Below are 27,412 nucleotides of genomic sequence, written 5' to 3' on the forward strand. Positions count from 1 at the left end.
CCACAAAGGTCCAGCAGAACACCCCTGCCCATGCTCAGCTACAAAGGTCCAGCACAACACCCCTGCCCATGCTCAGCTACAACAGTCTAGCACAATGCCCCTGCCCATGCTCAGGAACAATAGCCCAGCACAACGTCCCTGCTCATGCATAGCCGCAATGGATGAGAATAACGCCCCTGCTCATGCACAGAGACAATGGCCCAGCACAACGCCCCTGCTCATGCACAGAGACAATGGCCCAGCACAATGCCCCTGCTCATGCACAGAGACAATGGCCCAGAACAACGCCCCTGCTCACGCATAGAGACAATGGCCCAGAACAACGCCCCTGCTCACGCATAGAGACAATGGCCCAGAACAACGCCCCTGCTCATGCATAGAGACAATGGCCCAGAACAACGCCCCTGCTCATGCACAGAGACAATGGCCCAGCACAATGCCCCTGCTCATGCAAAGAGACAATGGCCCAGAACAACGCCCCTGCTCAGGCATAGAGACAATGGCCCAGAACAACGCCCCTGCTCATTCATAGAGACAATGGCCCAGAACAACGCCCCTGCTCATGCCCAGAGACAATGGCCCAGCACAATGCCCCTGCTCATGCTCAGAGACAATGGCCCAGCACAACGCCCCTGCTCATGCACAGAGACAATGGCCCAGCACAATGCCCCTGCTCATGCATAGAGACAATGGCCCAGCACAAAGCCCCTGCTCATGCATAGAGACAATGGCCCAGAATAACGCCCCTGATCATGCAGAGACAATGGCCCAGCACAACGCCCCTGCCCATGCACAGAGACAATGGCCCAGCACAACGCCCCTGCTCATGCACAGAGACAATGGCCCAGCACAATGCACCTGCTCATGCACAGAGACAATGGCCCAGCACAACGCCCCTGCTCATGCACAGAGACAATGGCCCAGCACAACGCCCCTGCTCATGCACAGAGACAATGGCCCAGCACAATGCCCCTGTGCCCCGCTCATGCATAGAGACAATGGCCCAGCACAACGCCTCTGCTTATGCTCAGCAGCAACATCCCAGCACAACGCCCCTGCTCATGCACAGAGACAATGCCAACAATAGCCAAGCACAACATCCCTTCTCATGCATAGCCACAAAAGTCCAGCACAACACCCCTGCCCATGCTCAGAGACAATGGCCCAGCACAATGCCCCTGCTCATGCATAGAGACAATGGCCCAGAACAACGCCCCTGATCATGCACAGAGACAGTGGCCCAGCACAACGCCCCTTCTCATGCACAGAGACAATGGCCCAGCACAACGCCCCTGCACAGAGACAATGGCCCAGCACAACGCCCCTGCTCATGCACAGATACAATGGCCCAGCACAACGCCCCTGCTCATGCACAGAGACAATGGCCCAGCACAAAGCCCCTGCTCATGCACAGAGACAATGGTCCAGCACAATGCCCCTGCTCATGTACAGAGACAATGGCCCAGCACAATGCCCCTGCTCATGCATAGAGATAACGGCCCAGCACAACGCCCCTGCTTATGCTCAGCAGCAACATCCCAGCACAACGCCCCTGCTCATGCACAGAGACAATGGCCCAGCACAACGCCACTGCTTATGCTCAGCCACAATAGCCAAGCACAACATCCCTTCTCATGCATAGCCACAAAGGTCCAGCAGAACACCCCTGCCCATGCTCAGCTACAACAGTCTAGCACAACGCCCCTGCCCATGCTCAGGAACAATAGCCCAGCACAACGTCCCTGCTCATGCATAGCCGCAATGGATGAGAATAACGCCCGTGCTCATGCACAGAGACAATGGCCCAGCACAACGCCCCTGCTCATGCACAGAGACAATGGCCCAGCACAATGCCCCTGCTCATGCACAGAGACAATGGCCCAGAACAACGCCCCTGCTCACGCATAGAGACAATGGCCCAGAACAACGCCCCTGGTCACGCATAGAGACAATGGCCCAGAACAAAGCCCCTGCTCATGCATAGAGACAATGGCCCAGAACAACGCCCCTGCTCATGCACAGAGACAATGGCCCAGCACAATGCCCCTGCTCATGCACAGAGACAATGGCCCAGAACAACGCCCCTGCTCAGGCATAGAGACAATGGCCCAGAACAACGCCCCTGCTCATTCATAGAGACAATGGCCCAGAACAACGTCCCTGCTCATGCCCAGAGACAATGGCCCAGCACAATGCCCCTGCTCATGCTCAGAGACAATGGCCCAGCACAACGCCCCTGCTCATGCACAGAGACAATGGCCCAGCACAATGCCCCTGCTCATGCATAGAGACAACGGCCCAGCACAACGCCCCTGCTTATGCTCAGCAGCAACATCCCAGCACAACGCCGCTGCTCATGCACAGAGACAATGGCCCAGCACAACGCCACTGCTTATGCTCAGCCACAATAGCCAAGCACAACATCCCTTCTCATGCATAGCCACAAAGGTCCAGCAGAACACCCCTGCCCATGCTCAGTTACAAAGGTCCAACACAACACCCCTGCCCATGCTCAGCTACAACAGTCTAGCACAACGCCCCTGCCCATGCTCAGGAACAATAGCCCAGCACAACGTCCCTGCTCATGCATAGCCGCAATGGATGAGAATAACGCTACTGCTCATGCTTAGCCACAACAGCCCAGCACAACACCCTTGCTCATGCTCAGCCACAAAGGCCCAGCATAAGGCCCCTGCTCATGCTCACCTGCAATGACTCAGCACAACGCCCCTGCTCATGCTGAACCACACAATAGCCTAGCACAATGCCCATGCTCATGCTCAGCCACAAAGGCCCAGCATAAGGCCCCTGCTCATGCTCACCTGCAATGACTCAGCACAACGCCCCTGCTCATGCTGAACCACACAATAGCCTAGCACAATGCCCATGCTCATGCTCAACCACAGAGGCAAAGCATAACAACCCTGGCTCATGCTCAGGTGCAATAATTCAGCATAACATCCCTGCTCATGCTCAACCACAATGGCCCAGCACAACACCACTGCTCATGGTCAACCCCAATGGCCCAGAAGATCATCCAAAACATCTCATAGGCCATTAACATTTCAGCTAAAATGTGTTAACCTCACCCCTAAGAGAGCAAATAATCTCCTAGGGGGCCATATGAGAAGCACCTCTCTTTTGCTCAACAGCTCCAGCAATCTATAATCCATACCAGGGATAATTACAGTGCCACCGTACCAGAGACACAAAATTTCATCCCATACCCCTCCCCCACGCTACCCCCACTGTCAAGTGATCAGGGTCAGTACATGTCGCACAGTGAGTGCCCACCCGAGAGCGAGGTAGGAGAGACGAGTTTGTCATCTGCTGCTGCACTCTGCATAGGCAGCAATGGAATTGAGAAATTACAAAGCTCAGAAATAATGAAATGAGCTTTGCCGTCTCGGTCGCAGCAGCCGATGAAAAACTCATCTCCACTGCTGCGCTAAGAATAAGCAGTGACGGAGACGACATTAAATGACCAATTAATGAACGAAGACAGCATTGACTCTCGTGCAGCGCGTATGATTCAATACTGTCTTCATTTATTTTTGAGAGCTGATTCTACATTTTGACACTTTTGCTAACCCTAGCTAAAGTTAGGGTTAGAGCTAGGGCTAGGGCTAGGCTTTAGGAATATGGCTAGGACAATATAATGTTACATAAAATAAGTGTAATAAAAAAAATGAGAAGCCCAAAAAAAAGCAATATTCTAAAAAAATTACAAAAAAAAAAATACAGAAAAAAATTCTCAAATTTGATCGATATTTTCCCGAAGTTACAGTATATGGGCTGGGGTAGATTAGCGGAACTGGTAGAATGGGCGCAGGGAATGCTACAGGTTCACAAGCTAGGGGGCAAAAATACTTGTCTTACCCCAAATGCTGGCAACCCATGTAGCCCCCCGACCCCTCCCCCGAGGGTACTTTTATCCTCCCTCTTCTGTTGTTGCTTTTGTCAGATCTCGAGAATATTTACCGGAATCTAAAAGTTAGATATCGAGCCCAGTAACAAGTCCCCGAGCCTCCTCAGACATGAACGGCGCACAACACAGAGATCGTCCTAATAGGAAAACCTGACCTGGCGGAGAGCGGAGACAGATGGAAGAGACAGATGGATGAATAACAGATCTGTAGAAACACTTAGAAGATGACACTGGGTACCTGGCATAATCTCCACTTCAAAACTGGGCAACAGATCAGCAAGCACCCCTGTCTTGCCTGGAAGAGAGAAAGAGGAAAGAAAAGAGAGAAATTAGTTTTTTTTTTTGTAAATGGTGTCTAGATCATCCCTAGAAGAGCAGAAATAAGAAGGAAAAGGTGGTGGAGGAGGAAGACATTATCAAGCTGAACTGGTCAGAAACCAGGACCACCAGTAAGTCAAGAGCAAACCCATCTATGTCATTGGTTTCTTTTTCTCCTAAAGATTCGCTCCCGTCACATAACAGGGGACCTTCCTTGACCACTGGTGACCATTAGAGCTTCTCTTTACGGATCACGGAAAATTGAAATAGTTTACACCGCGCCGCCAATGATTTTTTTTTGGTCCAACAAGAACCTTGGAGTAACATAAAGTTCTTGAAAATCATCTCTAGATCATTAGACCTAGAAGAGTCTGGAAAGAGGCTGCGGAGGAAGATATTAAGGGACGGAAGTGGTCAGTAACCAGTACCACCAGTGAGATCCGTCTACAACGATTGGAGATGAGTGAGCGAATCGATTAGAAGGACCCTGGTCTAGTAGCTAAGACAGTAGCCGGTGCACGCATGGTGGGAGCCCTGCGAGTCACATCTTACCTGCCGGAATCCCCAGCGCCTCTTCTGATTTGCCACGACATCATCACCGCAGTCTGACGCACGTATGATGTCACGCCAGGCTCACTAATCAGAAGAGGCGCTGGGGATTCCGTGATCTACCATGTTAGCTACTGTATATAGAGGTGTTATCTCATTGTACAGGAGGAGGAGGTGAGCTGTGATATCACCTATTGTGAAAGGTGGATCCTGTGTTATCTGCTGTATATAGAGGTGTTATCAGTCATTGTACAGGAGGAGGAGGTGAGCTGTGACATCACCTATTGTGAATGATGGATCCTGTGTTATCTACTGTATATAGAGGTGTTATCAGACATTGTATAGGAGGTGATCTGTGACATCACCTATTGTGAATGGTGGATCCTGTGTTATATACTGTATATAGAGGTGTTATCAGCCATTGTACAGGAGGAGGAGGTGATCTGTGACATCACCTATTGTGAATGGTGGATCCTGTGGTATCTACTGTATATAGAGGTGTTATCAGTCATTGTACAGGAGGAGGAGGAGGTGAGCTGTGACATCACCTATTGTGAATGGTGGATCATGTGTTATCTACTGTATATACACTGTGTTCCAAATTATTATGCAAATAATATTTTCTCAGATTTTCCCAAATTACCTATAGGAATTGCAGTCATTGTAATTTTCCAGTCAAATAACTATTAGAGTACAATTGAAAGGTTTTTGTACAAACTGCCTATGATAACAGGATATTTTTTAAAAAATAAAACACTCAAACTGCACTCAAAATGCATGTTCCAAATTATTATGCACAGCAGAGTTTTCAACGTTTTCATTTGAATAAAGAACAAAAAAATGGTCATTTTTGAAATTATAAGCATTAGCAGGTTATTACACACTGAAATCAAACAGTTTTCAACTCAAAACTTTATTCTAGGTGATGTTACATTTGCACACAGGACCGCTTGTTGGAAAGGAGCTTCTGAACTCTCTCGTCCATTGAATTTGTCAGGTTTTGGATGGTTTCTGCTTCAATTGTTTTGCATGAGGACAGAATACCCTCCCAGAGCTGTTGCTTAGATGTGAACTGCCTCCCGCCATCATAGACACTCCTTTTGATGATGCTCCAGAGGTTCTCAATGGGGTTGAGGTCAGGGGAGCATGGGGACAACACCATAAGTTTGTCCCCTTTTATGCCTATAGCAGCCAGAGATGCAGATGTGTTATGTGCAGCATGAGACGGGGCATTATCATGCATGAAATGATCTTGCTGCGGAATGCACGGTTCTTCTTCTTGAACCATGGCAGGAAGTGCTGTTTGAGAAACTCAACATACATTATGGAGTTCATCTTTACCCCTTCAGGGATCCTAAAAGGGCCGACAATCTCTCTCCCCATGATTCCAGCCCAAAACATTACTCCACCTCCTCCTTGTTAGCGCCGTAGCCGTGTTTGCATGGGGTGTCCATCAACCAGCCATCCTCCACTCCATCCATCTGGACCATCGAGATCATTTCATGCATAATAATTTGGAACATGCATTTTGAGTGCAGTTTGAGTTTTTTATTTTTTTAAAAATATACTGTTATCATAGGCAGTTTGTACAAAAACCTTTCAATTGTACTCTAATAGTTATTTGACTGGAAAATTACAATGACTGCAATTCATATAGGTAATTTGGGAAAATCTGAGAAAATATTATTTGCATAATAATTTGGAACACAGTGTAGAGGTGTTATCAGTCATTGTACAGGAGGAGGAGGTGAGTTGTGACATTACCTACTGTGAATGGTGGATCCTGTGTTATCTACTGTATATAGAGGTGTTATCAGTCATTGTACAGGAGGAGGAGGTGAGCTGTGACATTACCTACTGTGAATGGTGGATCCTGTGTTATCTACTGTATACAGGTGTGTTATCAGTCATTGTACATGAGGAGGAGGAGGAGGTGAGCTGTGACATCACCTATTGTGAATGGTGGATCCTGTGTTATCTACTGTATATAGAGGTGTTATCAGTCATTGTACAGGAGGAGGAGGTGAGCTGTGACATTACCTACTGTGAATGGTGGATCCTGTGTTATCTACTGTATACAGGTGTGTTATCAGTCATTGTACATGAGGAGGAGGAGGAGGTGAGCTGTGACATTACCTACTGTGAATGGTGGATCCTGTGTTATCTACTGTATACAGGTGTGTTATCAGTCATTGTACAGGAGGGGGAGGAGGTGAGCTGTGACATCACCTATTGTGAATGGTGGATCCTGTGTTATCTACTGTATATAGAGGTATTATCAGTCATTGTACAGGAGGAGGAGGTGAGCTGTGACATCACCTATTGTGAATGGTGGATCCTGTGTTATCTATAGTATATAAAAGTGTTACCTTTCATTGTAATACTGTCTGTGATGACAATGAGACTGCTGAAAAGTCATCCTTGCAGAACAGGAAGCGTGACATCTATGAATTGTTGTACAGTTCAAATAGTGTTATGAAAAATTGAAGAAACCATTATTAAAGATTTTTAAAAAGATACATTTAATCTAAAAATCTGGTTTAAACAATATTCTTTTCTGATGACACATCCCCTTTAGAATTCACACATATACCAGAAAACCTTGCTTGACCATTGACTGCACATTACTGCTCCTGTTAGTACTGTAGATTACATTGTTATAGTGGGTCTCTGATTACTTTTTCTTGTCTTACAAGGATTTATCTATATATATAATCGTCTTATCCCGTCTGTCTGTCTGTCTGTCTGTCCAGGAAATCCCGCGTCGCTCATTGGTCCGGCAGCGTCCAATCAGCGCCGCGGGATTTCTGAAAAAAGATGGCGGCCGTTAGCGGCTCATCTGCGGGACGGAGCTGAGCGGCGATGCAGCCGGGAGATGAGCGCCGCGAGGCACTCATCTCCCGGCCGGTAGCAGCGGAAGGACCGCCGTCGGGATACTTCTGCTGCGAGCGCCCGCTATGTCCCGTGTTCTCACAGCATAAGTACCCGCACAGGCCGCGCCGCTCCCCGGTCCTCACCAAGACGATTCGATAATTGGTCGCGGTCTTCGGACCCGACCAATCACTGATCTTAGCGCAAAAGTTAAACAACGCTGTGCTGATTGGTCGCCGACGCTGCCCGCGACCAATCACCGATTTGGGCGCCACATTTAAATAGCGGCCGCGACCAATGAGCGAGCTTGGCGCCAAATTTAAACAACGCTCTGCTGATTGATCGCGGTCGCTGGCCGAGATCAATCAGCAGTATTGGCGCAAAATTTAAACACAGCTCTGCTGATTGCGCCCGGTCGGCCGCATACCTATTCTAGAATACCCGATGCATTTGAATCGGGCCACCATCTAGTGAAGATATAATGGGATCCACCTTGGAGAAGCATCAGTACTTGTCATCATAGGCGAGAAGGAGATGATGTGAAGGAAGTTGTACTGGCCGGGAACCAGTACCCCCAGTGAGGTCCTTCAAAAGATTAGCTCTCACCACATACCAGAAGACCATCCTTGACCAGTGGCTGACCATTAGGGCTCATCTTTACAGAATAGGTGGAAAGGTACCTCATAATGTGACAGAAGCATTTTATACTGGGTTAACAATGACTTTTGCTGGACCGACAAGGACTTCCGAAGATATTCTTGGATCTAGCTTGGTGGAGCATTCTAAGAGAAGTTGGTGAAGTTTTAGGGTTTCACAACTTCTGGAGCTGGATTAACCTCTCCAATGAAATCAGCTAGGCTTCCAAGTATTAGAAAACCCTAATAAGAGTCAATGGACAAAATCCCTGTAGTTCCACCAGAAATCATATGTGATCTTGTAAAAAAAAATTACCCCCATGATGGAGTTTTCATCAACAACTTCACCAACACTCCATACAGTGCTCCTCCAAAGTAGGAGAGTCTTGACACTCTTGTTCTTCATCGGTTGCCTTCTCCTCCGTTTCTATGTTAATATTATTTACAGAAATGTCTCCTTTATGGGGTTTTTTTATACAGAGATCCCATTACAACGTAATAAGTGCCATTAGTTTAGTAATACAATTTGTCTGAAAAGCTGTTTAAGGTTCCATAAACCCAAGATACAGAAGAAGAAAAGTCTCATAAAAGCTAAATTAAAGATCTGTGATTAAGGTTGAGTTACGAGGACCTGAAGGCATCTGTAGTCTTATGTTACGTGGTTAACAGGTTTCATAACGATAAGTAGTAGAGAACATACACAGAGGAGAAGAAACACATGAGATCTGAGGAAAGAGAAGAAAGATTTCGGAGGAAGGAGAACATATATCAAGGACCTGGAAAAGCGCATTTGCTTAAGGAGAAAGGACAAAAATGAAGGGAAGTGTGGATAACAAAAAAAAAATCAAGATTAAGGAGGAAGAAGTGAAACTTAAGATTTAATATATGTGATCCGAGGGGGGAAGGATAAATACATGAGATCTGTAGAGGAAGGAGGGATACGGGAGATCTGACAATGGATACATGGGATCTAAGGAGGAAGACAAAATACAAAGGATCTGGGGAGGAAGAAAAAATACATGGGATCTGGGGGTGGGGGGAGAAATACTTGGGATCTCGGGATGGGAGAAATGCATGGGATCTAGGGAGGAAGAAAAAATACATGGGATCTAGGGAGGAATAAGAAATACACGGGATCTAAGGAGGGAGAAGAAATACACAAGATCTAAGGAGGAAGAAGAAATACACTGGATCTAAGGAGGAAGAAGAAATACATGGGATCTAAGGAGGAAGAAGAAATACACGGGATCTAAGGAGGAAGAAGAAATACATGGGATCTAAGGAGGAAGAAGAAATACACGGGATCTAAGGAGGAAGAAGAAATACATGGGATCTAAGGAGGAAGAAGAAATACACGGGATCTAAGGAGGAAGAAGCAATACATGGGATCTAAGGAGGAAGAAGAAATACACGGGATCTAAGGAGGAAGAAGAAATACATGGGATCTAAGGAGGAAGAAGAAATACATGGGATCTAAGGAGGAAGAAGAAATACATGGGATCTAAGGAGGAAGAAGAAATACACGGGATCTAAGGAGGAAGAAGAAATACATGGGATCTAAGGAGGAAGAAGAAATACATGGGATCTGGGGAGGAAGAAGAAATACATGGGATCTAAGGAGGAAGAAGAAATACATGGGATCTAAGGAGGAAGAAGAAATACATGGGATCTAAGGAGGAAGAAGAAATACATGGGATCTAAGGAGGAAGAAGAAATACATGGGATATGAAGAAGATGATATATATAGTATGGGGTCTAAAAAGGAAGTAGGAATACTGTACATGTGATTTGATGAGAAAGAAGAGATACATAGGATCTGGGAAGGCAGAACATGAAATACATGGGATCTGGGGAGGAAGAACAAGACACATGGGATCTGGAGAGAAAGGAGAGACACATGGGACGTGAGATGGGAGAAAAAATACATGGGATGTAAGGAGGCAAGGCAAATACATGGTATCTGAGGAGAAAGAAGAAATACATGGGATCTGAGAAGGAAGAAAAGGAAGAATGGATACATGGGATCTAAGGAGGAAGTAGAAATCTATGAAATTTGAGGAGAAAGAAGAAACTTGGGATGTGAGGAAGAGGAATGAATACATGTGATTTGTGGGTGAAGAAGAGATACATGGGATTTGGGGAGGAAGAAAAAACAAGAGATACATGAGAACATGAGATCTGAGAAGGAAGAAAGGATGTGTGGGATTTGGGAAAGAAGGAATACCTAGAATCTGAGGAGGAAGAAAGAATGCATGAGAACTGAGGATTGAAGGAGGAATATATGGGGCAGCACGGGGGCTCAGTGGTTAGCACTGTAACTCTGCGCTGGGGTCCTGGGTTGAAATCCCCCACAAAACAATGTCTGAATGGAGTTTGTATGTCCTCCTCGTGTTTTTGTGGGTTTCCTCCCAATCTCCAACGACATACTGATAGGAAATTTAGATGATGATGTCCGTAAAGCGCTGTGGAATTAATGGAGCTATACTCGTATAAGTGAATAATATAAATAAAATGTGATTTGAAGAGGAAGATCGGATACATGGGATCTGAGATAGAAGGATACATTCGATCTAATGAAGAGATACATGAGATAAGGCAATTATGGGATCCTGCGAAGGTGAAGGGAGAAAGGACAAATAAGTGATCTATGGAATCTGAGGAGGGAGAAAGGAGTCACGGGATTAAAGGAGAAGTGATCCATGGGATTGAGGATAGAAGAAGGGAGCATTGGGATAGATAAGGATCCGTGGGATCTGTAGAGCAAGAAGAGAATCACAGGATTAAAGACAGAGAGCTTGGGATCTGGATAGAAGAAAAGAGTAGAAAAAAAAAGAGATGACGGTTCGGAGCAAGAAGAACAGAAGCGAGTAAAGAACAAAATAAAAGAATCCGCATCAGTAAATCTACTGAGCACAGCGGAGCGTGACTGCGATAACGCCGGACGTGTTACATAGACGCGCGTCACGTAGAAGGAGCGCCCCCCGACTGATCGCCTCCATGAGACTCTCGTATCAGTCCATAGATCTGCAGCAATGAAATCACTGCCTGAATATAAAAAAGGCTCCTCACAGCCAGCAGCAGAGAATATAGGGCAGAGCTCCTCACCCTGCCCTCATCCGCTGAAATATTCATTGTATGGTGGCGTCATTTATATCAGCGGTGAACGCCGAGACCCCCGCGGCCAAGACATTATTAGCGTCCCCCTCTTACACGCTGTAAGTCATTGCACTGAGCCATGGCAGCAGACGAGGATTATCTTACGTCAAGGGGCGGTCAATAAAGAAGATCCCTTTTACTTAAAATTCTCGTGATCCTTAGTGATCAGCAGCAATCGCTAAGAGAATCTAACAAGTGTTCAATTACCCTGCAGCTCCCCCACAGGAGAAATGAAGTATTACACCGTTTATAGTCGTCTTGTGTGTAATAAAAGGAATTCTGCTAATCTGGAATTGTGAATGTTTCGGATAAGATTTTTTCCTCTTATATGGCCACCTGGACGGTTTCCCATTTCTCTTTTGCCTCTTTAATCCCGTTTCTGCCACCCGCGGGCGCGCGTTACACAAGCGATAGGACGTGTCAGCTACTGGGGGTGACATTTCCCAGGAGCAAAATAAAATAAAACCAAATTTTAACGCGATTTTCTTCCTCTACAGGACAATAAAACCATAATTAAAGATATCACATCAGAGCTTTGTGCCGGAGGCTAAAATGTGCCGGCGAGGAAAAATGAGCAGAAACACCTGTATGTTATTGGCGCGGCCCTTGGACAATCATCCCGGTATTAGTAAAGGGCTAAATAAGATTTATGGCCCCGGATGCCAATCTTATAGGATTGCACTGATCTTCTCGATTCGCCTTGTGAGATGAAATTCCTATATATAGTTCCTGGAGGGTCCGGGCGAAGACGTTAAAGAAGGTGAGTCATCAATACGGTAGAACGTATGCAGCTGATCGTAGTGGGTAGACGGCTAAAACAGTCTTCGTTATTAATTTCTTAAAGGGTAGGTAGACGTCAGCAGCTCATTTCTTTTCCTTTGACTATATGTAAACAGAAAAAAAACAAAAAACCAAGCAATTAGTCCAGATGAAAAATCGCCAGCCGTTTTGTGTATACAGCTCCTCTGCCCATCAATGTGTCTCCGTGATAACAGACCACAACTAAAATCCTTCAGTCGTGTGTTGCCCTTTTTCCTTGAGTGAAAAAAGGAGACGGAAAAAGGAGCTTCTAACGCATAGACCACTTCCTGGCCTTCTTGTCGGACCACCCGGGAGGGACCTGTTAGGTTTCGGTCTCTCATTGTAAATGCGCTAAATTATGTGTTTTAGTTCTAAAATGATTAAAATCGAATAAAGAGGGGGCAGATAGGAGTGACATATCTGCATAAGTCTGCGGAGGAGCTGTGGACACAAAAACGGCAGTTTTCGTTGTCACTTGGAAAGCGTTTTTTTTTTTTGTTAGAATAAAGCTTTTTGGGGATGGCCTTGCATCTGTCACCCCCTGCTGGTTCAGTGTAGTGTAGTGCTCTAAGAATGGGTATAGATAGGGGGATTTAAAGGGAAACTCCCAAGAAAAATCATACTTTCTCGCTGCCGTAGTGTTATAATGAGAGATCACATCGAATATGTCTAGATAAAAAAGTCTACCCTCCATAAGATGCAAATGTGAAGCTTGGCATGAGCTAGCTGTGACATTTCATTCCATTTTCGGTGGTCAAGATGACACCAGCGGGGACCGGGTAAGTGTTGGAATAAGAGCTATGGGGGGATAAAAACCTCATTTTTTTCCCCCACTGGACTATCCCTTTAAATTGCAGCCTTCCTGTTAGCTCTCCGGCTTCTCGCGTCTTTGTCACCCTCTGCTGGTTCAGAGTCTGCTGCAGTAATCATGGCTGTCCCAATGGAATCAGATCACAATTAGGACGATAACATTTTAACACCGGGTGGCGGTATATATTGTACTAACAGCACGAGCCACGGTCATACGAAAAGGGTTTTTCTAACGCGGAGAAAACTTGGAACGAAACGACAGTCTGGGGACACGAAAAAAAAAAAAAGGAGGACGAATTCCAGCCGCACTTGACAAAACACGCTGTGTTGGCGGATGTTTCTGTGCAGAGAGTCTCGCATGGACTTGGCTCCGCGCTTTTTGCCGGTCGGATAAGGACGGGAAGATGATGGAGTTGGTGGTTTTCCCAACTTGGCAGAATGATAACGATTACTCAGGAGGCGAATGTAAATGATTTCCCGACAATGATGAACGCAGGGTAGCAGGAAAACGGAGAATATCCTGTGTGACGGCGGGGCACTTGTAAAAAGGGGGTCCCAAAACAGGGACAAAAACAGAGTTATTATAGCACTTGGCTCAATCTATTTTTTAAAGGGGCCCTAGTAACATTTTTGTAACTTTTTCCTCTACTTTTATCCAGTTTGATGTTATACTGATTATTGCCACCTGATGGTGCTAATGTTTTTGCTATTATTTCTAATCTTTTTTTTTTTTTTTTTTGCTGCAGCTTTAGCTTGAGAGGTTGCTCAAAATAAGAAAACCATGGCTGCTTTTTCAAAAACAGCGCCACCTCTTACCATAGGTGGAATTTGGTATTACATCTATGCCCTATTGAAGTGAATGGAGCTGAGCTGCAATACCATGGTCAGCGGTGGTGCTGTTTCTTAAAGAAAGCATCTAATCCTAGGCAATCCCTTTAAATCTTCACTATTATCAAGATCTGTGCATGCTGTCAGTGTATGGAGCCATACTTGTTTACATGCAGAGGACAAAAAGCAATTCCCATAGATCACAAGTGAATCCTGCCTAGACAATAACTGTTGACATTAAAGGACCCTTGAGTCTCTTTCACTACAATAGAGTTGTAATACCACACACAGCCTGTGGATAGGGGTGGAGCTGTTTCTGGGAGAAAAAGCAGTCTTGCTTTTATGTTATATTGGACAAGCCCTTTAAAAAAGGAAAAAAAACTCGGAGGAGGCAGCACATCAAATGAAATAACCTTTCACATGACTGTCCAACCAGTGCAGGACTGACCTGAAACTGCAACTGATCACTGTACTAAGCTTGGTGATGTATTCCTGTACTGACAGTGGTTCTGGTGATGTATTACTGTACTGACGGTTGTTTTTGTGATGTATTCCTGTACTGTCGGAGGTACTGGTGATGTATTCATGTACTGATGGTGGTTCTGGCGCTGTATTCATGTATTGATGGTGGTTCTGGCTCTGATTTCACGTACTGACAGTGATTCTGACCATGTAGCAATCCATGACGTGCTTCATGTTAAAACTAAAAAAAAATCCTCAAAACTTAGTTTTGAGATTATGACGAGGATTTGGTTGAGTTTCTGGTCCAAAACCTCAGTGTAAGTTTGGGTGTATTCACAAAGATTTTCTGGGAGCAGAAACTGAGCAGAATCTCTCCAAATCCTTCTCAAATACTCAAACCTTGGTTCTGATGACGTATTAATGTACTGATGGTGGTGCTGTATTCTTATAATTAACCCTTTAAATTTTCTGGGGACCCTTCGAATTGGTTCAGTATGACAATGTGGCCCTTGGATCAAAATAGACTGCTCAAAAAAATAAAGGGAACACTGAAATAACACATCCTAGATCTGAATGAATGTAATATTCTCATTGAATCCTTTGTTCTGTACAAAGTTGAATGTGCTGACAACAAAATCACACAAAAATCATCAATGGAAATCACATTTATTAACCAATGGAGGCCTGGATTTGGAGTCACCCCCAAAATTAAAGTGGAAAAACACACTACAGGCTGATCCAACTTTGATGTAATGTCCTTAAAACAAGTCAAAATGAGGCTGAGTATTGTGTGTGGCCTCCACGCGCCTGTATGACCTCCCTACAACGCCTGGGCATGCTCCTGATGAGGCTGAGTATTGTGTGTGGCCTCCACGTGCCTGTATGACCTCCCTACAACGCCTGGGCATGCTCCTGATGAGGTTGAGTATTGTGTGTGGCCTCCACGCGCCTGTATGACTTCCCTACAACGCCTGGGCATGCTCCTGATGAGGTTGAGGATGGTCTCCTGTGGGATCTCCTCCCAGACCTGGACTAAAGCATCCGCCAACTCCTGGACAGTCTGTGGTGCAGCGTGACGTTGGTGGATGGAGTGAGACATGATGTCCCAGATGTGCTCAATCGGATTCAGGTCTGGGGAACGGGCGGGCCAGTCCATAGCTTCAATGCCTTCATCTTGCAGGAACTGCTGACACACTCCAGCCACATGAGGTCTGGCATTGTCCTGCATTAGGAGGAACCCAGGGCCAACCGCAGCAGCGTATGGTCTTACAAGGGGTCTGAGGATCTCATCTCGGTACCTAATGGCAGTCAGGCTACCTCTGGCGAGCACATGGAGGTCTGTGCGGCCCTCCAAAGAAATGCCACCCCACACCATTACTGACCCACTGCCAAACCGGTCATGCTGAAGGATGTTGCAGGCAGCAGATCGCTCTCCACGGCGTCTCCAGACTCTGTCACGTCTGTCACATGTGCTCAGTGTGAACCTGCTTTCATCTGTGAAGAGCACAGGGCGCCAGTGGCAACTTTGCCGATCCTGGTGTTTTGTGGCAAATGCCAAGCATCCTGCACGGTGTTGGGCTGTGAGCACAACCCCATCTGTGGACGTCGGTCCCTGATACCACCCTCACGGAGTCTGTTTCTAACCGTTTGTGCAGACACATGCACATTTGTGGCCTGCTGGAGGTCATTTTGCAGGGCTCTGGCAGTGCTCCTCCTGTTCCTCCTTGCACAAAGGTGGAGGTAGCGGTCCTGCTGCTGGGTTGTTGCCCTCCTACGGCCTCCTCCACGTCTCCTGGTGTACTGGCCTGTCTCTTGGTAGCGCCTCCAGCCTCTGGAAACTACGCAGACAGACACAGCAAACCTTCTTGCCACAATTTGCATTGATGTGCCATCCTGGATGAGCTGGACTACCTGAGCAACTTCTGTGGGTTGTAGAGTCCGTCTCATGCTACCACGAGTGTGAAAGCACAACCAACATTCAAAAGTGACCAAAACATCAGCCAGAAAGCATTGGTACTGAGATGTGGTCTGTGGTCCCCACCTGCAGAACCATTCCGTTATTGAGGGTGTCTTGATAATTGCCAATAATTTCCATCTATTGTCTATTCCATTTTGCACAACAGCATGTGAAATTGATTGTCAATCAGTGTTGCTTCCTAAGTGGACAGTTTGATTTCACAGAAGTTGGATTTACTTGGAGTTATATTCTGTTGTTTTAGTGTTCCCTTTATTTTTTTGAGCAGTGTACATTGTGCACGTTTTCATTTTTCTTTAAATACAAGCATAGCACAACCCTTCCCTCCTGTCCTTATAGTTTGCCACAATGTATCAGTGCAGGGGAAAGTATCAGGCTGTTCAGCTCAAAGTGGATGTTCTAGATTGGATACAACTGTCACAAATCCTCAGGTGTGAGAAGTTTTAGGTCAGGTCCTATAGTTGGAAGCATGAATGTTTCCATTAACTGACAGCAAGCCGAGATATAATAGGTAACATTATTTATATAATTGAGCCGACACAGCAGGTAATAATATCACGATATCCCGGAGAAGTGCTACATTGTATCCGCCGTATCTACAAGAAGTTATGAGAACAGCTGGGATTCCGTCACAAGTAATAAGATCACAACCTGCGGACGCCTCATATCCCAGAGACTGTATATTGGTTATTACGCTACACGGGATTGATAAGTGATGTCTCCAGAATCTTCCTTTATATATAAGACACAGGCTGGGACTGTATGACCAGATGGTGGTAGACATGCTGGGACTTTTGGTTCCACTGGAAGATAATGGATCAAGGGACACCACAGATTAGATAGAGACCTAAGAATGTTTAATTTAAAGATGACGTATCTTTTGCTACATGTCACCAACTCAGCTCTACTACATCAGACTTATCCTCTGCTACATGTGAGCAACTCAGCTCTACTACATCAGACTTATCCTCTGCTACATGTGACCAACTCAGCTCTGCTGCATCAGACTTATCCTCTGCTACATGTGACCAACTCAGCTCTGCTGCATCAGACATCCTCTGCTACATGTGAGCAACTCAGCTCAGCTGCATAAGACTTATCCTCTGCTACATGTGAGCAACTCAGCTCTGCTGCATCAGACTTATCCTCTGCTACATGTGACCAACTCAGCTCTGCTGCATCAGACATCCTCTGCTACATGTGAGCAACTCAGCTCTGCTGCATAAGACTTATCCTCTGCTACATGTGAGCAACTCAGCTCTGTTGCATCAGACTTATCCTCTGCTACATGTGACCAACTCAGCTCTGCTGCATCAGACATCCTCTGCTACATGTGACCAACTCAGCTCTGCTGCATAAGACTTATCCTCTGCTACATGTGACCAACTCAGCTCTACTACATCAGACTTATCCTCTGCTACATGTGACCAACTCAGCTCAGCTGCATAAGACTTATCCTCTGCTACATGTGAGCAACTCAGCTCTGCTACATCAGACTTATCCTCTGCTACATGTGACCAACTCAGCTCTGCTGCATCAGACATCCTCTGCTACATGTGACCAACTCAGCTCTGCTGCATAAGACTTATCCTCTGCTACATGTGACCAACTCAGCTCTACTACATCAGACTTATCCTCTGCTACATGTGACCAACTCAGCTCTGCTGCATAAGACTTATCCTCTGCTACATGTGACCAACTCAGCTCTGCTGCATAAGACTTATCCTCTGCTACATGTGAGCAACTCAGCTCTACTACATCAGACTTATCCTCTGCTACATGTGAGCAACTCAGCTCTACTACATCAGACTTATCCTCTGCTACATGTGAGCAACTCAGCTTTACTACATCAGACTTATCCTCTGCTACATGTGAGCAACTCAGCTCTACTACATCAGACTTATCCTCTGCTACATGTGAGCAACTCAGCTCTACTACATCAGACTTATCCTCTGCTACATGTGAGCAACTCAGCTCTACTACATCAGACTTATCCTCTGCTACATGTGACCAACTCAGCTCTACTACATCAGACTTATCCTCTGCTACATGTGAGCAACTCCGCTTTGCTGCATCAGACTTATCCTCTGCCACATGTGACCAACTCAGCTCTGCTACATCAGACTTATCCTCTGCTACATGTGACCAACTCAGCTCTACTACATCAGACTTATCCTCTGCTACATGTGAGCAACTCAGCTCTACTACATCAGACTTATCCTCTGCTACATGTGACCAACTCAGCTCTGCTACATCAGACTTATCCTCTGCTACATGTGAGCAACTCAGCTTTGCTGCATCAAACTTATCCTCTGCTACATGTGACCAACTCAACTCTACTACATCAGACTTATCCTCTGCTACATGTGACCAACTCAGCTCTGCTACATCAGACTTATCCTCTGCTACATGTGAGAAACTCAGCTCTACTACATAAGACTTATCCTCTGCTACATGTGAGCAACTCAGCTCTACTACATCAGACTTATCCTCTGCTACATGTGAGAAACTCAGCTCTACTACATCAGACTTATCCTCTGCTACATGTGACCAACTCAGCTCTACTACATCAGACTTATCCTCTGCTACATGTGACCAACTCAGCTTTGCTGCATCAGACTTATCCTCTGCTACATGTGAGCAACTCAGCTCTACTACATCAACTTCTCCTCTGCTACATCAAACTTCTCCTCTGCTACGTGAGCAACTCAACTCTGCTGCATCAGACTTATACTCTGCTACATGTGAGCAACTCAGCTCTGCTACATCAGACTTCTCCTCTGCTACATGTGACCAACTCAGCTCTGCTGCATCAGACATACTCTGCTACATTTGACCAACTCAGCCCTGCTACATCAGACTTATACTCTGCTACATGTAAACAACTCAGCTCTGCTACATCAAACTCATACTCTGCTTCCATTCACTGACAGCAAGCAGATATCTTGGACATTGTGAGGACAGGGGGGATGTGTCCTGCTGTGTTTATGTGAAGGCGGATTGTCCAGATTACAGACATATTGGGTCAGCAGATGTTCAGCCTCAAGATGTAAAGAAGAATGTTCCCTTCACTGACAGCAAGCAGGGACTGTTCCTTTAATGCTTCATACGCGGTCGTTTAGCAGACTGAGGACTTTGGGGATAGAACCCTATTAATTTTCTTGTCACTTCTGTTATTATTTGTGAGTTCCAGGATTAGCGCCGTGTTCGCACTGATCAAGCTCTGCTGTTCCCTGGTCGCAGTCTCTGTGCACACACACAATGCCGGCTCTGCTGTTCCCTGGTCGCAGTCTCTGTGCACACACACAATGCCGGCTCTGCTGTTCCCTGGTCGCAGTCTCTGTGCACACACACAATGCCGGCTCTGCTGTTCCCTGGTCGCAGTCTCTGTGCACACACACAATGCCGGCTCTGCTGTTCCCTGGTCGCAGTCTCTGTGCACACACACAATGCCGGCTCTGCTGTTCCCTGGTCGCAGTCTCTGTGCACACACACAATGCCGGCTCTGCTGTTCCCTGGTCGCAGTCTCTGTGCACACACACAATGCCGGCTCTGCTGTTCCCTGGTCGCAGTCTGTGTGCACACACACAATGCCGGATCTGCTGTTCCCTGGTCGCATTCTGTGTGCACACACGCAATGCCGGCTCTGCTGTTCCCTGGTCGCAGTCTCTGTGCACACACACAATGCCGGCTCGGCTGTTCCCTGGTCGCAGTCTGTGTGCACACACACAATGCCGGCTCTGCTGTTCCCTGGTCGCAGTCTCTGTGCACACACACAATGCCGGCTCTGCTGTTCCCTGGTCGTAGTCTCTGTGCATACACACACAATGCCGGCTCTGCTGTTCCCTGGTCGCAGTCTCTGTGCACACACACAATGCCGGCTCTGCTGTTCCCTGGTCGCAGTCTCTGTGCACACATACAATGCCGGCTCTGCTGTTCCCTGGTCGCAGTCTCTGTGCACACACACAATGCCGGCTCTGCTGTTCCCTGGTCGTAGTCTCTTTGCACACACACACAATGCCGGCTCTGCTGTTCCCTGGTCGCAGTCTCTGTGCACACACACAATGCCGGCTCTGCTGTTAACTGGTCGCAGTCTCTGTGCACACACACAATGCCAGCTCTGCTGTTCCCTGGTCGCAGTCTCTGTGCACACACACAATGCCGGCTCTGCTGTTCCCTGGTCGCAGTCTGTGTGCACACACACAATGCCGGCTCTGCTGTTCCCTGGTCCCAGTCTCTGTGCACACACACAATGCCGGCTCTGCTGTTCCCTGGTCGCAGTCTGTGTGCACACACACAATGCCGGCTCTGCTGTTCCCTGGTCGCAGTCTCTGTGCACACACACATTGCCGGCTCTGCTGTTCCCTGGTCGCAGTCTCTGTGCACACACACAATGCCGGCTCTGCTGTTTCCTGGTCGCAGTCTCTGTGCACACACACAATGCCGGCTCTGCTGTTCCCTGGTCGCAGTCTCTGTGCACACACACAATGCCGGCTCTGCTGTTCCCTGGTCGCAGTCTGTGTGCACACACACAATGCCGGCTCTGCTGTTCCCTGGTCCCAGTCTCTGTGCACACACACAATGCCGGCTCTGCTGTTCCCTGGTCGCAGTCTCTGTGCATACACACACAATGCCGGCTCTGCTGTTCCCTGGTCGCAGTCTCTGTGCACACACACAATGCCGGCTCTGCTGTTCCCTGGTCGCAGTCTCTGTGCACACACACAATGCCGACTCTGCTGTTCCCTGGTCGCAGTCTCTGTGCACACACACAATGCCGGCTCTGCTGTTCCCTGGTCGTAGTCTCTTTGCACACACACACAATGCCGGCTCTGCTGTTCCCTGGTCGCAGTCTCTGTGCACACACACAATGCCGGCTCTGCTGTTAACTGGTCGCAGTCTCTGTGCACACACACAATGCCGGCTCTGCTGTTCCCTGGTCGCAGTCTCTGTGCACACACACAATGCCGGCTCTGCTGTTCCCTGGTCGCAGTCTGTGTGCACACACACAATGCCGGCTCTGCTGTTCCCTGGTCCCAGTCTCTGTGCACACACACAATGCCGGCTCTGCTGTTCCCTGGTCGCAGTCTGTGTGCACACACACAATGCCGGATCTGCTGTTCCCTGGTCGCAGTCTCTGTGCACACACACATTGCCGGCTCTGCTGTTCCCTGGTCGCAGTCTCTGTGCACACACACAATGCCAGCTCTGCTGTTCCCTGGTCGCAGTCTCTGTGCACACACACAATGCCGGCTCTGCTGTTCCCTGGTCGCAGTCTCTGTGCACACACACAATGCCGGCTCTGCTGTTCCCTGGTCGCAGTCTCTGTGCACATACACAATGCCGGATCTGCTGTTCCCTGGTCGCAGTCTCTGTGCACACACACAATGCCGGCTCTGCTGTTCCCTGGTCGCAGTCTCTGTGCACACACACAATGCCGGCTCTGCTGTTCCCTGGTCGCAGTCTCTGTGCACACACACAATGCCGGCTCTGCTCTTCCCTGGTCGCAGTCTGTGTGCACACACACAATGCCGGCTCTGCTGTTCCCTGGTCGCAGTCTGTGTGCACACACACAATGCCGGCTCTGCTGTTCCCTGGTCGCAGTCTGTGTGCACACACACAATGCCGGCTCTGCTGTTCCCTGGTCGCAGTCTGTGTGCACACACACAATGTCGGCTCTGCTGTTCCCTGGTCGCAGTCTGTGTGCACACACACAATGCCGGCTCTGCTGTTCCCTGGTCGCAGTCTCTGTGCATGCACACAATGCCGGCTCTGCTGTTCCCTGGTCGCAGTCTCTGTGCACACACACAATGCCGGCTCTGCTGTTCCCTGGTCGCAGTCTCTGTGCACACACACAATGCCGGCTCTGCAGTTCCCTGGTCGCAGTCTCTGTGCACACACACAATGCCGGCTCTGCTGTTCCCTGGTCGCAGTCTCTGTGCACACACACAATGCTGGCTCTGCTGTTCCCTGGTCGCAGTCTGTGTGCACACACACAATGCCGGCTCTGCTGTTCCCTGGTCGCAGTCTCTGTGCACACACACAATGCCGGCTCTGCTGTTCCCTGGTCGCAGTCTCTGTGCACACACACAATGCCGGCTCTGCTGTTCCCTGGTCGCAGTCTGTGTGCACACACACAATGCCGGCTCTGCTGTTCCCTGGTCGCAGTCTGTGTGCACACACACAATGCCGGCTCTGCTGTTCCCTGGTCGCAGTCTCTGTGCACACACACAATGCCGGCTCTGCTGTTCCCTGGTCGCAGTCTCTGTGCACACACACAATGCCGGCTCTGCTGGTCCCTGGTCGCAGTCTCTGTGCACACACACAATGCCGGCTCTGCTGTTCCCTGGTCGCAGTCTCTGTGCACACACACAATGCCGGCTCTGCTGTTCCCTGGTCGCAGTCTCTGTGCACACACACAATGCCGGCTCTGCTGTTCCCTGGTCGCAGTCTGTGTGCACACACACAATGCCGGCTCTGCTGTTCCCTGGTCGCAGTCTCTGTGCACACACACAATGCCGGCTCTGCTGTTCCCTGGTCGCAGTCTCTGTGCACACACATAATGCCGGCTCTGCTGTTCCCTGGTCGCAGTCTGTGTGCACACACACAATGCCGGCTCTGCTGTTCCCTGGTCGCAGTCTGTGTGCACACACACAATGCCGGCTCTGCTGTTCCCTGGTCGCAGTCTCTGTGCACACACACAATGCCGGCTCTGCTGTTCCCTGGTCGCAGTCTGTGTGCACGCACACAATGCCGGCTCTGCTGTTCCCTGGTCGCAGTCTGTGTGCACACACACAATGCCGGCTCTGCTGTTCCCTGGTCGCAGTCTCTGTGCACACACACAATGCCGGATCTGCTGTTCCCTGGTCGCAGTCTCTGTGCACACACACAATGCCGGCTCTGCTGTTCCCTGGTCGCAGTCTGTGTGCACACACACAATGCCGGCTCTGCTGTTCCCTGGTCGCAGTCTCTGTGCACACACACAATGCCGGCTCTGCTGTTCCCTGGTCGCAGTCTCTGTGCACACACACAATGCCGGCTCTGCTGTTCCCTGGTCGCAGTCTGTGTGCACACACACAATGCCGGCTCTGCTGTTCCCTGGTCGCAGTCTCTGTGCACACACACAATGCCGGCTCTGCTGTTCCCTGGTCGCAGTCTGTGTGCACACACACAATGCCGGCTCTGCTGTTCCCTGGTCGCAGTCTCTGTGCACACACACAATGCCGGCTCTGCTGTTCCCTGGTCGCAGTCTCTGTGCACACACACAATGCCGGCTCTGCTGTTCCCTGGTCGCAGTCTGTGTGCACACACACAATGCCGGCTCTGCTGTTCCCTGGTCGCAGTCTGTGTGCACACACACAATGCCGGCTCTGCTGTTCCCTGGTCGCAGTCTGTGTGCACACACACAATGCCGGCTCTGCTGTTCCCTGGTCGCAGTCTGTGTGCACATGACGCGCCCCTGGGCCTGTGTCGCGCTGCGTTGCGCACGCGGGAGCTTACCCGGAGCCGGATCTCTTTAGGGTTGTAGTCTCGTGGCGGTGATCCGGTCCGTGCCCAGGGAGTCAGACTAAGTGGCGGTCTATGGCAGTAGATGTTAACTTGATCGACTACGCCACCCGTTGAGTGCGGCTTTGAAGCCGCCGCTGCAGAACAGTCCACTGAGGCCAGGTGTATGAGGATGTGCAGCGTGGTGGTATAACCCCCAACGGGAGGGGTATGGCCTCAGGGCAGCAGGGATAGATGATGGGGGTGATGGTGGTACACGAGCGCAACAAAGACAACTCGGAGTCTTGGTGGTGCAGTTCAGGGTCTTTACTCACGGTTACTCGGTTACTGCTCCAGGCCACCGCTGCAGAGGTGGCCGCCTGTGTCGCGCTGTGCTCACCAGGTGAGGGGCTCGGTTAACTCCCAGGTCTTTCTGGAGTGCTTTGCAGGACCCCCTTTATGTCCCCTGTCTCTGGTCTTCAACCCCACTAGTGACCACGCTTATGTCCAGCTGCCTCGGACCTTCTTGGTGGGCAAACGTTGGCCTGCGTTTCCCAGGTCCTATGTGGTGCCTTTCTAGCGGGTGTGGTGAGGGGCTGCTCCACATGTAATGTCGCAGCCTCCGGTTCTTAGTTGAGGGTAGTTTCTCTCCTCCACTAATTTGGGATCCGGTTCCCATCTTCTTGACCTGACCCCCCTACTCAGGTAGCAGCGGGCGTGTGGTGGCTACCAGCCAGTCCACACCCCTGGGGTCCCCTCTGTCCTTCCTGGAGCCCAGTCTGCTCCTCTTCCTCCTTCTTCCCTCCTCCAGGCTCAGGCCTCCTGACAGGGCCTGCCTGTGGAGCAGAGCCCATAAAGCAGCTCTGCTCCCTGTCTTCTCCTCTCTCAACTCACTCCCTTTCAAAGATGGTGCCTCCCTTTATACTCCTGTACAGAGTGCACCCAGGATCTACTTCCCCCACGCACACACTACCGGGTTCCCTTCTCTAGGTGTTCCCTCCCCCCACTCCAGCCAGGGACATGCTCACTCGTGCCTGCATAACTAATGGGAGCACCGTCGAGCTGTCCCCCGGAAATGTGGTGTAGTGCATGTGGGTGTTAGGGTCCTGATCCACACTCCATCCTTACCTGGAAGTGAGATATCGCACATCTGGGTGAGATGCAATACCTCTGTAGCAACCGAACCCTCGGGGTGCTACACACACACACAATGCCGGCTCTGCTCCGCGGTCTCCGCCTGACAAGCTCCTCGCTCCATCCCATATTAAAATGAAATTGCTTAGAGATCACAGTGGAGCCATCCTCACCCAGACCAGAGCAGCGAGCGGCATCCGCCGAGCACCATGCCGCCCGTACCAGTCATGTATGGCAGAAACGACGTCGGTGCTCCGCGGACTAGAAAATACAAGTTGTGTCATTTAGAGCGTGTGCTGTTCTAGAGAGCAGCGCCCACATTCAGTGCCATCACATCTGATCCAGCAGAGAACTGTTCACTTTGTGGGAAGACTGTGGCACCAGGGCAGGCTGTTCGCTCTGCACCGCAGCACCCAGGGCAGGCTGTTCGCACTGCAAAGCTTCACCCAGGGCAGGCTGTTCGCTCTGCACCGCAGCACCCAGGGCAGGCTGTTCGCTCTGCACCGCAGCACCCAGGGCAGGCTGTTCGCACTGCAAAGCTTCACCCAGGGCAGGCTGTTTGCTCTGCACCGCAGCACCCAGGGCAGGCTGTTTGCTCTGCGCCGCAGCACCCAGGGCAGGCTGTTCGCTCTGCACCACAGCACCCAGGGCAGGCTGTTTGCTCTGCACCGCAGCACCCAGGGCAGGCTGTTCGCACTGCAAAGCAGCACCCAGGGCAGGCTGTTTGCTCTGCATCGCAGCACCCAGGGCAGGCTGTTCGCTCTGCACCGCAGCACCCAGGGCAGGCTGTTCGCTCTGCTAAGCAGCACCCAGGGCAGGCTGTTTGCTCTGCACCGCAGCACCCAGGGCAGGTTGTTTGCTCTGCACCGCAGCACCCAGGGCAGGCTATTCGCTCTGCACCGCAGCACCCAGGGCAGGCTGTTTGCTCTGCACCGCAGCACCCAGGGCAGGCTGTTTGCTCTGCATGCAGTACCCGGGGCAGGCTGTTCGCTCTGCACCGCAGCACCCAGGGCAGGCTGTTTGCTCTGCATGCAGCACCCAGGGCAGGCTGTTTGCTCTGCATGCAGTACCCAGGGCAGGCTGTTTGCTCTGCACCGCAGCACCCAGGGCAGGCTGTTTGCTCTGCATGCAGTACCCAGGGCAGGCTGTTCGCTCTGCACCGCAGCACCCAGGGCAGGCTGTTCGCTCTGCACCGCAGCACCCAGGGCAGGCTGTTCGCTCTGCACCGCAGCACCCAGGGCAGGCTGTTTGCTCTGCATGCAGTACTCAGGGCAGGCTGTTTGCTCTGCACCGCAACACCCAGGGCATTCTGTTTGCTCTGCATGCAGTACCCAGGGCAGGTTGTTCGCTCTGCACCGCAGCACCCAGGGCAGGCTGTTTGCTCTGCACCGCAGTACCCAGGGCAGGTTGTTTGCTCTGCACCGCAGCACCCAGGGCAGGCTGTTTGCTCTGCACCGCAGCACCCAGGGCAGGCTGTTTGCTCTGCATGCAGTACCCAGGGCAGGCTGTTCGCTCTGCACCGCAGCACCCAGGGCAGGCTGTTCGCTCTGCACCGCAGCACCCAGGGCAGGCTGTTCGCTCTGCACCGCAGCACCCAGGGCAGGCTGTTTGCTCTGCATGCAGTACTCAGGGCAGGCTGTTTGCTCTGCACCGCAACACCCAGGGCATTCTGTTTGCTCTGCATGCAGTACCCAGGGCAGGTTGTTCGCTCTGCACCGCAGCACCCAGGGCAGGCTGTTTGCTCTGCACCGCAGTACCCAGGGCAGGTTGTTTGCTCTGCACCGCAGCACCCAGGGCAGGCTGTTTGCTCTGCATGCAGTACCCAGGGCAGGCTGTTTGCTCTGCACCGCAGCACCCAGGGCAGGCTGTTTGCTCTGCATGCAGTACCCAGGGCAGGCTGTTCGCTCTGCACCGCAGCACCCAGGGCAGGCTGTTCGCTCTGCACCGCAGCACCCAGGGCAGGCTGTTTGCTCTGCATGCAGTACTCAGGGCAGGCTGTTTGCTCTGCACCGCAACACCCAGGGCATTCTGTTTGCTCTGCATGCAGTACCCAGGGCAGGTTGTTCGCTCTGCACCGCAGCACCCAGGGCAGGCTGTTTGCTCTGCACCGCAGTACCCAGGGCAGGTTGTTTGCTCTGCACCGCAGCACCCAGGGCAGGCTGTTTGCTCTGCACCGCAGCACCCAGGGCAGGCTGTTTGCTCTGCATGCAGTACCCAGGGCAGGCTGTTCGCTCTGCACCGCAGCACCCAGGGCAGGCTGTTCGCTCTGCACCGCAGCACCCAGGGCAGGCTGTTCGCTCTGCACCGCAGCACCCAGGGCAGGCTGTTTGCTCTGCATGCAGTACTCAGGGCAGGCTGTTTGCTCTGCACCGCAACACCCAGGGCATTCTGTTTGCTCCGCATGCAGTACCCAGGGCAGGTTGTTCGCTCTGCACCGCAGCACCCAGGGCAGGCTGTTTGCTC

The 27,412-nt window shown here is 50.0% G+C and overlaps 1 protein-coding gene across 4 annotated transcripts in view; it reads right to left on the reverse strand.

Annotated features, from left to right (window-relative positions):
* The window catches only part of ILDR2 (immunoglobulin like domain containing receptor 2), a 299,279-nt gene that overhangs the window by 58,711 nt on the left and 213,156 nt on the right, over positions 1 to 27,412 (reverse strand). For 2 of the 4 annotated variants that reach the window (XM_073668552.1, XM_073668551.1), the window contains exon 4: positions 4,167 to 4,223. The exons of the other annotated variants lie outside the window; for them this stretch is intronic. In XM_073668552.1, the coding sequence (XP_073524653.1) occupies positions 4,167 to 4,223 (57 nt within the window). The remainder of the gene's footprint in view (positions 1 to 4,166; positions 4,224 to 27,412) is intronic. 4 annotated transcript variants of the gene reach the window in all.

The sequence above is a fragment of the Phyllobates terribilis genome, unplaced genomic scaffold (genome assembly GCF_046119375.1).
Source record: "Phyllobates terribilis strain yellow unplaced genomic scaffold, ASM4611937v1 Scaffold_2__4_contigs__length_985480577, whole genome shotgun sequence".
Taxonomy (NCBI): domain Eukaryota; kingdom Metazoa; phylum Chordata; class Amphibia; order Anura; family Dendrobatidae; genus Phyllobates; species Phyllobates terribilis.